At 47.4% G+C, this 13,893-nt stretch overlaps 1 protein-coding gene across 1 annotated transcript in view; it reads left to right on the forward strand.

Moving 5' to 3' along the window:
* HTT (huntingtin) overlaps positions 1–13,822 on the forward strand; it is a gene marked incomplete at its 3' end in the record, with an annotated part of 80,199 nt that extends 66,377 nt beyond the window's left edge. Inside the window, exons 50-60 of the mRNA XM_083368057.1 lie at positions 279–377; positions 1,276–1,463; positions 2,063–2,189; positions 3,759–3,859; positions 5,046–5,200; positions 6,182–6,321; positions 8,421–8,503; positions 9,841–9,971; positions 11,529–11,658; positions 13,146–13,301; positions 13,628–13,822. Of these exons, the coding sequence (XP_083224183.1) occupies positions 279–377; positions 1,276–1,463; positions 2,063–2,189; positions 3,759–3,859; positions 5,046–5,200; positions 6,182–6,321; positions 8,421–8,503; positions 9,841–9,971; positions 11,529–11,658; positions 13,146–13,301; positions 13,628–13,822 (1,505 nt within the window). The remainder of the gene's footprint in view (positions 1–278; positions 378–1,275; positions 1,464–2,062; positions 2,190–3,758; positions 3,860–5,045; positions 5,201–6,181; positions 6,322–8,420; positions 8,504–9,840; positions 9,972–11,528; positions 11,659–13,145; positions 13,302–13,627) is intronic.
* Positions 13,823–13,893: the final 71 nt, after the last annotated feature.

Raw genomic sequence — 13,893 nt, forward strand, 5'->3', positions numbered from 1 at the left:
AGTGGAGTGAGGGAAGTTCTAGGGCAGGGGTAGGCAACCTCGGCTCTTTTATGACTCGTGGACTTCAACTCCCAGAATTCCAGAGTCAGCTATGCTGACTCAGGGGAACAAGAAGGGGAACAAGAATGGGAAAAAAACCACTCACTCCAGGCACGAGGCAAAAAAATTTTTTTGGAGTTGTATTCTGAAATGTCTTCACCTTTGCTGAAGTTGTACAACCTGTACAGCCTTTGAAGGGTCAGTTTTGGGGAAATACGTGTTGCCTCCATCTGATTTAGTGGCAATTGAACCGGGAAATCGCCTCCTGAATCCAGAGAAAGGGAATACGATCCAGAAGGCCGCCAGCGAGAATGATGGAAGGAGTTCACCAACAGCAAGTAAGGATACAACCGACTCTACTCATGGGTGAAGTGGCTGGTGACGTGACATAAGTCATAGAGGAACATACAGTAAAGCTAGGCTTAGAGTTATACTGGACCGGCGGTGGCTGCAAGTACATCGCAACTAAAGAACTAGATGTGAATTTCGCGTTAGGATTACGTACTTCAGAGTAAGACCCACCAGGAGGGTGTGGTCTTCAGGCAGATGGTAGCTGGAGTTGAGTCTGTGAGAGAAAGGTGGAGAAATGACTTTTCCTGGTCATCCATTCTCCAGACTCAAGTTTCCCTTTGATGGCTAGTCTTGGGAAATCGGAAAACATACACACATCAAAGATATATTAATGCATTTAATACCAAATTGGATGGGTGCATGGATGCACGGATGGGTGCATGGACGGGTGCAGGGATGCATGGATGGACAGAAGGATTGGATAAGGTAGGATAGGATAGGATATATGGTAGACATAGAAGAATAAGATAGGATATATGATACGGTAGACGTAGACTAACAGAAGGATAGGGTAGGATACATGAGAGAGAGAGAGAGAGAGAGAGATATGATAGATAGATAGATAGATAGATAGATAGATAGATAGATAGATAGATAGATAGATAGATAGATAGATAGATGAGAGGAAGAGATGGATATATGTATGACATAGATAGATAGATAGATAGATAGATAGATAGATAGATAGATAGATAGATAGATAGATAGATAGATAGGAAGGAAGGAGAGGGGATGAGGATAGGATAGGATACATGTATGACAGACAGATAGATAGATGATGAGAGAAGGATGTATATATTATAGACAGAGAGATTGATAGATAGATACTCCCATCTCTTCCATTTTATTTGTTATAATAAATATTTGCTTTATTGTCCACTTCAGACTCTGAGTACATTACGGCCACTTGTGAAGTGGTAGCAGAGTTGGTGGAGTGCCTGCAATCCCTCCTGGCTCTGGGGCACAAGGAGAACCACCCCATCCCTGCATTCCTGACCCCCGTTCTGAAGAACATCATCGTCAGCCTCTCTCGGCTCCCCTTGGTCAACAGCTACGCGCGGATTCCCCTCCTGGTACGTATTTGAACTGGGAAGCTGACATTTTCCTGCTTGGTCCGTTCTTGTTTTCAAGGGAACGAAAACCCAGCCTTTGTATTTTGAGATTCCTACATTGATTATTGCAAAGCCGTGCTTCTTCTTTTTTTTTTTAATAGCGGTCTTTATTCAGGGATGAAATGCGGAAAAAGCATCGCTTCCAAATTGCTAGTATTAACAATATGCAGGCCGTCCTCGGCTTAACGACCACAATTGGACCCAAAATTTTATGTTGCTAAGTGAGGACTCTCGTTAAGTGAGATTTGCCTCCCTTTTACCCCCTCCCTTGCCACAGTTGTTAAGTGAATCACATGGTTGTTAAGTGAACCCGGCTTTCCCCCATTGGCTTTGCTTGTCAGAAGGTCACAAAAGGTCACGGCAGCCGTCATAAATACGAACCCGTTGCCAAGTGTCCGAATTTTGATCACCTGAGCACGGGGACGCTGCCAAGGTGGTCGCTGTGAAAAACGGTCATAGGTCACTGCTTTCAGTGCCATGGGAACTCTGAACGGTCACGAAACGAACTGCTGTAAGTTGAGGACCGCCTGTTATTTTTCCACCTTTCCCTGTCGCGATAGGTCTGGAAGTTGGGCTGGTCCCCGAAGCCGACCGGCGAATTCAGCACGACTTTTCCAGAAATCCCCGTAGAATTCCTTCAAGAGAGAGAAGTCTTCAAAGAATTTATCTACCGAATTAACACCCTGGGTGAGTACGAAGTTTGGGAATGAGTTCCAGTAATGAAAGAGGAAGACTTTGGGTATTATTACAGGTTAACCTCCAGAGCCTTGGTGGAGCAGTGTGCTAATGCCTCCTTAAGTAACACCAGCTGCCTGCAATTAGTGCAGGTTCGAGTCCCACCAGGCTCAAGGTTGACTCAGCCTTCCATCCTTCCGAGGTAGGTAAAATGAGGACCCAGATTGTTGGGGGCAATTAAGCTGACTTTGTAATAATGCCGCTTGGGGTGTGTGTGTGAAAGCCCTAATAAGCAGGCATATACATAGAATGAAGGCTACTGCTAAGCTTGTAAGCCGCCCTGAGTCTTCGGAGAAGGGCGGGATATAAATGGAATTAAAATAAATAAAATAAAATGCTTTCACTCTGGGCGAGTTGCCTGTAGCTCTCCGCCATCCTGAACAGCTGTTGCAGGTCTGAAGAGCCAGCCCAGGCAGAGATCCTAAGAACAGGGACATAGAGACAGCAATAGCAATAGCGCCTTAGACTTATATACCGCTTCACAGGGCTTTACAGCCCCTCTATAAGTGGTTCACAAAATCAGCCTGTTGACCCCCCCCCAAAAATCTAGGTTCTCAATTTACCGACCTGGGAAGGATGGGAGGCTGAGTCGGCTTTGAGCCGGTCAGGATCGAACTGCTGGCAGTGGGCAGAGTTAGCCTGCAATACTGCATTTTAACCACTGTGAAGGAGCGGGAGGGAAGGAAAAGGAAGGAAGGAAGGAAGGAAGGAAGGAAGGAAGGAAGGAAGGAAGGAAGGAAGGAAGGAAGGAAGGAAGGAAGGAAGGGCAATAGCAATAGCACTTAGACTTATATACCGCTTCGCTGTGGTTGACAGCCCTCTCTCTCTGAGCAGTTTACAGCCTCTTGCCCCCCCAAAAAACAATCTGGGTCCTAATTTTACTGACCTGGGAAGGATGGAAGGCTGAGTCAGCTTTGAGCCGATCAGGATCAAACTGCTGGCAGTGGGCAGAGTTAGCCTGCAATACTGCATTTTAACCACTGTGAAGGAAGGAAGGAAGGAAGGAAGGAAGGAAGGAAGGAAGGAAGGAAGGAAGGAAGGAAGGGAGGGAGGGAGGGAGGGAGGGAGGGAGGGCAATAGCAGACTTATATCTGCTCCATAGTGCTTTACGGCCCTCTCTAATCTGGATCCTCATTTTTCCCACCTTGGAATGATGGAAGGCTGAGTCAGCCTTGAGCCGGTCAGGATCCAACTGCAGCCTGCGGGCAGAATTAGCCTGCAATACTGCACTTTAACCACTGCGCCACCACAGCCCTGCTCTGTCCGGTCCAGGGTGGGGGGGGGCAGTTTACCTCTCCTCTGGATTCAGAGTTTACTGCCGGAAGCAACGAGTCGCTTGTGGGCCCGCAGGTCATCTTGTCAAGACCCTTGCGATATTTGTTTCTCATTATTGTGCGGTCCCTCCGGTTTTAAATGGAGAAGCGTAAGAGGCTCTGGATTCTGGAGGAGTTAAATATTTATTTATCTGTCAAATTTATAAAGCTGCCCATCTTACGGCAAACCTGGGGTTTTTGCCTTCAGGGTGGACAAACCGCATGCAGTTTGAGGAAACCTGGGCCACCCTCCTGGGTGTTCTTGTGACCCAGCCGATCGTCATGGACCAGGAAGAAAACCAGCAAGAGGTAACATAATCAGGGGTCCTTGGTGCCATCCGGCCTTGGTGGCCTTCTTCCCGACGTTTCATTACCCAACTAGGTACTGTGATCAGTATTGGAAGGAAGGGTGTTTGCATAGATAGATAGATAGATACAGAGAGAGAGAGAGAGACAGAGAGAGAGAGAGAGACTGTAGATAGATATATTATAAATATAGATCTGATCGATCAGAAGTGGAATTTTCCTCCAATGGGATTTTCCCATGTATTTTACCAGGAAAGATAGATAGGGCAGGCTAGAAAAGTCAGTGCCCTCCTAACCATACCCAAGCACTCCGAATTTGTTGGCAATGTCCATTTTGCTCCATGAGTTCATGGTGACCTAACCCTAACCCTAAGTGGAATTTTCCTCCTATGGGATTTTCCCATGTATTTTACCAGGAAACATAGATAGGGCAGGTTAGAAAAGTCAGTGGCCTCCTAACCATACCCAAGCACTCCGAATTTCTTGGCGATGTCCATTTTCCTGTATGAGTTCATAGTGACCTAACCCTAACCCTAAGTGGAATTTTCCTCCAATGGGATTTTCCCATGTATTTTACCACAAAAGATAGATAGGGCAGCCTAGAAAAGTCAGTGGCCTCCTAACCATACCCAAGCACTCCGAGTTTGTTGGTGATGTCCATTTTGCTCTCCGAGTTCACGGTGGCCTAACCCTAAGTGGGATTATCCTCCAATGGAATTTTTCCATGAATTTTACCAGGAAACATAGATAGAGTAGGCTAGAAAGGTCAGTGCCCTCCTAACCATACCCAAGCAGTCCAAATTTGTTGGCAATGTCCATTTTGCTCTCCGAGTTCATGGAGATGTAACCCTAACCCTATGTCCATGGTGGTGAGCCTATGGGACGCGTGCCACAGGTGGCATGCTGAGCCCTCTCTGTGGGCACACGTGCCATTGCCCCATCTGGGTTTTATAAAATCTTTTCACTATAGGCCTCCGTTGCAGTATGCAAAAAAAAAAAGGATTCAATCAATCAATTTCAATTTCTGGCAGGAAAAAAAAAGATCTCGCAAAGTTGGAATTGATTGAACTTTTTAGTCCCACCCGGTCTGCTGTTACCACCGCAGCCACGCCCAACCACCTGTTTCCCACCCACCCCCACCCACCCAGATTGACACCTGTGCCCTTCCCCCCCCCCCCCACCTCCTTAGGAAGACATGGAAAGGACCCAGATTAACATCCTAGCTGTTCAGGCGATCACTTCCTTGGTGCTGAGCGCAATGACCATTCCGCTGGCCGGCAATCCGGCCGTGAGCTGTTTGGAGCAGCAGCCTCGGAACAAAACCTTGAAAGCTCTGGACACCAGGTAGGTCTCTTTCCTTTATCCCCAACTATGCCTCGATGAGGGGAAGGCAGCTTGCAAGCCTCTTGGTTCTGTGGTGGAAGCGTAATTTGCAAGCCGCCTGGCCCGTTCACGGAAGTGTCTAAAAGAGAGACGAGAGACAGCGTCCCTAGCATCTGATCTAGGCGGAGGGACCTCAACTGTTGACAAACCCTGGTGGTCCCAACAAGAGATTGAGAAGGATGAAAAGCAGTTTTCTTCCTTTGTCTTCTCTCTCTCTCTCTCTCTCTCTCTCTCTCTCTCTCTCTCTCTCTCTCTCTCTCTCTCTCTCACACACACACACACACACACACACACACACACACGCACACAAACTCTTTCTCCTCTCTCCGTCTCTCTCTTTCTGCCCCTCCATTTCTCTTTCCTTCTCTCTCTTTCCTTTTCTCTTTTTCTTTCTCTTCTCTTTCCGTCTCTTTGTCTTCCTCTGTTTCTCTCTCTCTGTGTCTTTCTCTTTCTTCTTCTCCCTTTCTATCTCTTTCCTTTTCTCTCTTTTTCTTTCTCCTCTCTTTCCCTCTCTCTTCCTCTCTTCCTCTGGCTTTCTCTCTGTGTCTTCCTCTCTCTTTCCTCATCTCTTCCTCTCTCTCCCTCTCTTTCTCTTTCTCCTTTTCTCTTTCTCCTCTCTCATCTTTCCCTCCCTCCCTCTTCTCTCTCTTTCTCTCTCTTTCTCTCCCTCTCTCCTCTGTCTCTCTCCTCTCCCTCAAAAAAAAGTCATAACTCAGTTTTTTCAGTGCGGTCTGTTGTAATTTCGAACAGTCACTAAACGAAACGTTGCAAGTCGCAGGCTATCCACAGCTCTTAAGTCAATAGGTAGCCCACTTCAGTTTTAAATGTCTGTTTCACGTGTTTTGAGGGGTGGGGGAAGGAATGCTTGTTTTAAAATACGTCGCCGATTTGACGATGTTAGATGATTTTTTCCAAGAACGCCTTCTTTCCGCTGAATACCAGGTTTGGGAGAAAACTGAACATTATCCGAGGAGCCATCGAGCAAGAGATTCAAGAGCTGGCATCCAAGAGGGACAATGTTGCTTGCCACCATTTGTATCAGGTGTGGGACCCTGTTCCATCCCTGGCACCCTCTACTACAGGTAAGCGGTGATGTAGTATCTTAACTATCGATGCACTTACATGTACAGAGAGAGGCCATGAGGCTGGTTGTGTTTGCGTTTTGGAAAGAGGGTCCACGTCTCACTCAACGTTAAAAGCTCAAGGCTGATTCTGCCTTTTTAAAATCAGGGACACGTCTCTTAGGTGTGGACAAGAGAGATAGTCCTCGACGTACGACCATGATTCAGCCCAACATTTCCGTTGTTAAAGCGAGACATTGGTTAACCGAGTTTCGCCCCGTTTTACGACCTTTCTCGCCACTGTGGTTAAGTGAATCAACTAAGAGTAACCCAGTCATTAAGCAAATCGGGCTTCCCCCTTGACTTTGCTCATCAGAAGGTCGCAAAAGGGGATCACGTGACCCCAGGACATGGCAACCGTTGTAAGTATGCACCAGTTGCCGAGCATCTTGAGTTTTGATCACACGAGCGTGGGGAATGCTGCAATGGTCGTAAGTGCGAAAAATGGTCGCAAGTCGGTTTTTTTCAGGGCCGTTGTAACTTTGAATGGTCACTAAGTGAACTGATGTAAGTCGAGGACCACCTGTAGATATAGAAGGAAGAGTTCTATTTCTTATTATCAGAAAGCAGGACATATTTAAACACACGTTAAAAATGAAATTTAGTTGCTTGCTCTTAAAAGTGTACACATACATAACGCACATTTAAACATACTATATACAACGTATGTACAGAGCTACACCCTTATATATAAGTAACATATAAATATTCATCCCTGTCCATCTTGAATACATAACGGAAAGAGGAAGCTTGAGAGTTCACAAGGTTAATACTGTGTGGAACAAAACTGTGACTGAATCTGGATGTTCTACTTTGGATCCCACGGAGCCCCCTCCTCCCAGAAGGGAACAAGGAAAACAGGTCATGAGGAGGATGTGTGGTGTCCCAGACAATCCTGCGGACCCTGCTCAAACAACGCTTCTGTGCTATGTCCTGGATGGGAGGGAGGGAACTGCCAATGATCTTTTCAGCCATCCTCACCACTCTCTGAACTGCCAATAATCTTTTCTGCTGTCCTCACCACTCTCTATCTGAAGCAGGGATGCTTCCAAACCAGACTGTGATGCTGTATGACAGAATGCTCTCGATCGTCCCTCTGTAGAAAGTGGTGAGGACAGGGGAAGGAAGCAAAATGAGGGTGGAGGTCGGTTCCCCAAGCTTGTGGGTTGGCTTCTGAAAATTTCGTTACCAGGCGATGTAACCTCTTCAGCAGAGTTTAGCGGATGTCAGTGTCAATGTGCTTTGTGTGGTCATTAGGTCTTGTGATGGGAGGGCCATGACAGGTGAGGGTCTTGTGATGGGTCTGGTCCATTCTCGATCCAGTTTGTATAGGAATTCCTCACCATTTTCAGTTTTGGCTAGCACCCAAAACTTAGACATGAACGGAGGGTTAAGAAAGGAATACATTTCAACTTCATCCTTGATCAGATTATTCTTGGCTGCCCTAATCTTCGCTTTAGAATTGATCAATCTGTTCATCAAATACCCCAGACATAATCTAAGTCAGGGGTCCCCAACCCCTGGGCTGCGGACCAGTACCGGGCTGCGGCATGCCAGCAACCGGGCCGCACAAACAAGCAAAGCCCCATCCGCAAGATGCAGGGAGCACACAAAACTGCACCCCCTCCGGTCCGCAGAAAAACCTCTCTCCGCAGAACTGGTCCCTGGTACCCAAAAGGTTGGGGACCTCTGATCTTTACTTTCCTCTTGCTTAAACAATTTTTTAAAAATCTGTGCCAGTCGTGTTGCAAAATATAATCATGCACTAGTAAGGATTTCTTTGCATCGGCGGGGGAGGCATTAAAATAAAGAATAGTTAAGCCGGTGCTCTTTATTTTCTACTGAAATATAGTGGTTTTATAAAAAGAGAATTGTTCTGCACGAGTTGGGTCTCGCGGTCTCTCAACCTCCTCCTGCAGGCCAAGCCGTTCTCAGATCAGAGACTTGAGATCTGTGGGGTTTCATCCTCTTCAGCTCCTGGAGGCAGGGAGGTATCAGTCTTAACAGAAATAATTGAAACTCCGGCGATCATAATTATTATTTCTTCTTTTTTATTTCAGGCGCCCTCATTAGCCACGAAAAACTGCTGCTGCAAATCAATACGGAACGCGAAATGGGGAACATGGGGTACAAACTAGGGCAGGTATGTTAAATGCACCACACCTGTTAAACCAAAAAGAAATCGGAATAATTTTAGTATTCCCTAAAATACAGGTAGTGTCATGCCTCTGTCGGACCCTGAATCTGCGGAGGAAAATGAGCTGGAATGCTGGAACGGGATGAGGGAAAGGTGTCTGTGGCTTCAGAGGAACATGGGGAAGAGCAGGCCGAGGCAGGCCAGGGCCCTTCAGGATTGGGAGAGGATGAACAAGGGAGACAGAGTTCAGGTGATGAGCAAGGGCCACCCCCACCTGATCCTAGAGCACGGAGAGTGGAGAGAAGGAAGGAACAACGCAGGCAGGCTCAACTACTCGGGAGGAGAGCATCCCGCCCCTCTCCACAAGGCCCACCTGGAGACTGTGATTTAAGGAGATGCCGTGGAGAGAGGCATTTGTCAGGAACAAACGCTGATTCCTTGGAGTTTTGTGTGTGTTGTTGCTGATCTCTTGTTCTGTGACTTCTGCTTGGAAACCTGGAAACTCCACGTTGCTTGAATGTTTAAAGACCTCGGACTGTATTTCCGCTTCTCTCTTTTGAAAACTGCTCAGGCGAGCTTATATTCACACAGACTCGTTAGGTTTATGATGTATGTGTCATTCCTTGTTATCTCCGTGGTCTTGAGTAAATGCCTCTCCTAATCAGACTGTATGTGAAGCTACTTGCAGCCAGGCTGAAGGGGTATGTGTCTTTTGTTTGGAGGCTTACCAGAAATGAGGGAGCATTTGGGGGAAATTGGGAGCAAATAAAGGGCTGCTTGAGTTGCCAGCTGACTGCATTGCCTCTGTGCTGTGCCCTGGGTCATCACAGGTAGTCCTCGACTTAACAACACTTCGTTTAGTGACCATCTGAGGCTATAATGGCACTGAAAAAGAGGGACTTAACAACCATGTTTCCACACTTACAACTGTTGCAGCATCTCCGTGGCCAGGCGATCAAAATTCAGACGCTTAGCAACTGACTCGTATTTATGACGGTTGCAGCGCTCATGTGATCACCGTTTATGAACAAAGTCGCTGGGGGAAACCCAGATTCACTTAACAACCGTGTTCCTAACTCAACAACTGCAGTGATTCACTTAACGGTGGCGAGAAAGGTCGCAAAACGTGGCAAAACCCGCCGAACAAAATGCCTCTCAGCAACGTAAATTTATGGGCTCAACTGTGGTCGTAAGTCGAGGACTGCCTATAATGGCGCTTTGGATGTATGAATTCCTTTTCTACACATGAAGTCGCGTTTGATGTTTTATTACGCCGAGGTGCGCCTTCAAGGAGCTCAAGAATTGTTAACAATCTTTATTTTTACTTTTTTTTTTGCTCTAAGGTCTCCATCCACTCTGTGTGGTTGGGAAATAGCATCACGCCATTGCGGGAGGAAGAGTGGGGTGACGATGAAGATGACGAGAGCGACATGCCTGTCCTTTCTTCGCCCCCCTCCTCCCCCATGAACTCCAGGTATTTCCCTTTTATTGATTTTTGTCTCGGCTGCGCACCCGTTCTGGAGTTCCCGTTCAGAGTGACCTTGACGCTTTCTGATCCGAGTTGAAATTTCCGTATCTTAATTAGTCGAGGCAGGGAGTCCTCGATTTACAACGGTTGCTTTAGCCAACGTTCAAAGTTACAGCCCCACTAAAGCAAGTGACCTACGACCGTTTTTCACACTTAAACGACCCACTGCAGCCTCCCCTTGGTCACGTGATCAAAATTAGCAACTGCCTCCTATTTATGACGGTTGCAGTGCCCCGGGGGGGGGGTGTCCACCCGATCCCCTTTTGCGATCTTCTGACAAGCACAGTCAACGAGCAAGCCAGATTCACTTAATGACTCTTTTCAGTTTAACAACTGCAGTGATTCCCTGCGGCAAGAAAAGTTGTAAAATGGGGCAAAATTCACTTAACTGTCTCACTTAGCAACAGAAATTTTGGGCTCCATTGTGGTCGTAGGTCGAGGACTGCCTCAGACACATCAACCTACCACCAGCCTACGAACCCCTCAGAATTTTAATCAACCGCACAACCCACCAGCAACAGCACCAACCCTCAACCATCCCGCGCAATCCCCCACAACCAACACTTCTCCCAATGACCCTCACCTGACGTGACCTCCCCATCACAAGACCCGTCAGAAGACTCTCACCTGATCTGACCCACACCTGACCCATCACAAGACCCTCACCTGACGTGACCCACACCTGACCCATCACAAGACCCTCACCTGACATGACCCACACCTGACCCATCACAAGACCCTCACCTGACGTGACCCACACCTGACCCATCACAAGACCCTCACCTGACATGATCCACACCTGACCCAACACAAGACCCTCACCTGATGTGACACACACCTGACCCATCAAAAGACCCTAACCTGATGTGACTCTCTCTTGACCCATAATAAGACCCATCACAAGACCCTTACCTGATGTGAGCCTCTTGACCCATCACGACCTTCACCTGACATGACCCACACCTGACCCAACACAAGACCCTCACCTGATGTGACACACACGTCTCTTTCTTGACCCATCACAAGACCCTCACTTGACGTGACCCACACCTGACCCATCACAAGACCCTCACCTGATGTGACACACACCTGACCCATCACAGGACCCTCACCTGATGTGACACACACCTGACCCAACACAAGACCCTCACGTGATGTGACCCTCTCTTGACCCATCACAAGACCCTCACCTAATGAGACCTTCCCAAGACCCTGATCTGATGCGACCCACACCTGACCCATTACAAAACCCTCACTTGACACACCCACATCTGACCCACTGACCGGATGAAGCCCCCATGAGCAGAAGGACACCGACGTCCCCTCAACTCCGCTGAAGACCTTACCCACACTGGCAACGAGACGTTCGGAAACCAGCCCAGAAGCTCGGAGAACGGAACTCCGCCCTCGTCCTCCACCGGAGCGACGGACATTCCCCGCCGTCGCAAATCTTAATATTTGCAGCGGATTTCCGGGGACTTACTAACTTCTCTTGGCTTGTAGGAAGCACCGTGCCGGGGTGGACATCCATTCGTGTTCTCAGTTCCTGCTGGAATTGTACAGTCAGTGGATTCTCCCGTCCAGCCCGAACAAGAGGACCCCGGTCACCCTGATCAGCGAAGTGGTCCGATCCGTAAGATTTCTCCTTTCCGTTCCCCGTAAATCGCGCCTTGTACAACAGTTGAAAGTACAACTTGAGCCTTGGTGGAGCAGTGGGCTAATGCCTCCTTAAGTAACACCAGCTGCCTGCAATTAGTGCAGGTTCGAGTCCCACCAGGCTCAAGGTTGACTCAGCCTTCCATCCTTCCGAGGTAGGTAAAATGAGGACCCAGATTGTTGGGGGCAATTAAGCTTTGTAATAATGCTGCTTGGGGTGTGTGTGAAAGCCCTAATAAGAAGGCATATACATAGAATGAAGGCTATTGCCAAGCACATTGATTTGTGCTTTAGATTGTAAGCCGCCCTGAGTCTTCGGAGAAGGGTGGGATATAAATGGGATTAAAAAAAATGGGTTTGGCGGCAAATAAATACCTTCACGGACACAATTAAGGGTAGCCCTATTTATGGGTATTTCAGGATTTATTTATTTACTTACTAAGTTTATAAATCTCTCCAGATCTGAGCATCTCATATCTTAGTGCCTTAATGCAGGTAGTCTTCGACTTAACAGCAGTTCATTTACTGACCGTTCAAAGTTACGGCACCACTGAGAAAATTGACCTGGGACTGTTTTTCACAACACTTAATGACCGTTGAAGCATCCCCCATGATTCATAAAATTCAGTCGCTTGGCCACTGGTTCATATTTTAAGACAGTTTTCAATATCCTGAGTGGGGTGGGGGATGGTCACTCAATCCCCTTTTGCGTCCTTCGGACCAGCAAAGCCACTTCAGTGATTCAGTTAACATCCGCGGCAAGCAAGGTCCTAAAATGGGACAGAATTCACTCAACAACCGTCTCACTTAGCCACGGATGTTTTGGGCTCCCTTGTGGTTGTAAGTTGAGGACTGTCTGTACATGTAAATAATCAAGATGGTCTATGAAGAATTGCAAGACGTGTTTCTTGTCAAATCCAGGCTGAAAATGTCCAAATTATAAGTAACACTAGGCCGAATCAGGGGCCCCGGGAGGCCTCCCCCCCTCGTCTGCCATCCCCAAAATTCTTGAATTCATCTGCTTCCCTTCCTTCCTTCCTTCCTTCCTTCCTTCCTTCCTTCCTTCCTTCCTTCCTTCCTTCTTTCCTTCCTTCCTTCCTTCCTTCCTTCCTTCCTTCCTTCCTTCCTTCCTTCCTTCCTTCCTTCCTTCCTTCCGTGTTGCAACCAAGTGCATTTTTCTATAGTTTAATGGTACCATTGCATGAACTTAGCTTTTTTTTAAAAAAAAAATGAAATGAAGTTCCAAAAAGCACCTGGACTTTCACTCGCCTTTCAGGAAAAGCCCCTTTTGGGACATCATGAACTGGATTGACGGAGAAGCGCCATAGACAACAACGCAAGGAGATGTTTAAATATTTCAGTTTGCGATCTTCCTTCTGCCAAAGCCTGTGTGCCAATATATAAAATCTGCGCCATTAACGCTCTGCTTGTTTTAATACGTTTTCTGGCTTTTTGTCCTCGCAGCTTTTAGCTGTATCCGACTTATTTACGGAAAGAAATCAGTTTGAAATGATGTACACCACCTTAACGGAACTGCGAAAGGTCCACCCATCCGAAGACGAGATCCTTCTTCAGTACTTGGTCCCTGCTCTGTGTAAAGCCGCTGCCGTTCTTGGTATGGTAAGATATATATATTTTTTTGTATAAAGTTGTCTTCTTTGGCACTCTGTCTGCAAGGAGTATAAATCCTTCCGTTCCCCCGCCATCCGGTCAGAGCTGAAGAAGCTTCTGGGATGAGAAGCAAAACGTCTTCAAAGGAAAAAAACAAGGACGTTCCAGTTGCCTTTGGGACAACCATTACCCGGATGACGGAGAATCTCCATAAACATCAAGGACTAACTTTAGTAGAGTCTTCGCTGCAAAGAAATCTATATTGGGCATTTTTTCCCTCCCCACAGCTGGTAAATTGCCTCTGACCCCTCCTATGCCTTCTTTGCGTCCATCAGGATAAAGCTGTGGCCGAGCCGGTCAGTCGCCTGCTGGAATCGACGCTCCGTAGCGCACACATGCCCAGCCGGATTGGGGCCTTGCACGGCATCCTCTACATTTTGGAATGCGACCTCCTGGACGACACAGCGAAGCAACTCATTCCGGTCATCACCGAATACCTGCTGTCCAATCTGCGGGGCGTAGCCCAGTAGGTCTTGATGCCGTTATTTTCCCGAAAATAAGACCCTAACCTGCAAAATAAGCCCTAACAAGCATGATTTTT

The sequence above is a fragment of the Vipera ursinii genome (genome assembly GCF_947247035.1).
Source record: "Vipera ursinii genome assembly, chromosome: 7".
NCBI classification, from domain to species: Eukaryota; Metazoa; Chordata; class Lepidosauria; order Squamata; family Viperidae; genus Vipera; species Vipera ursinii.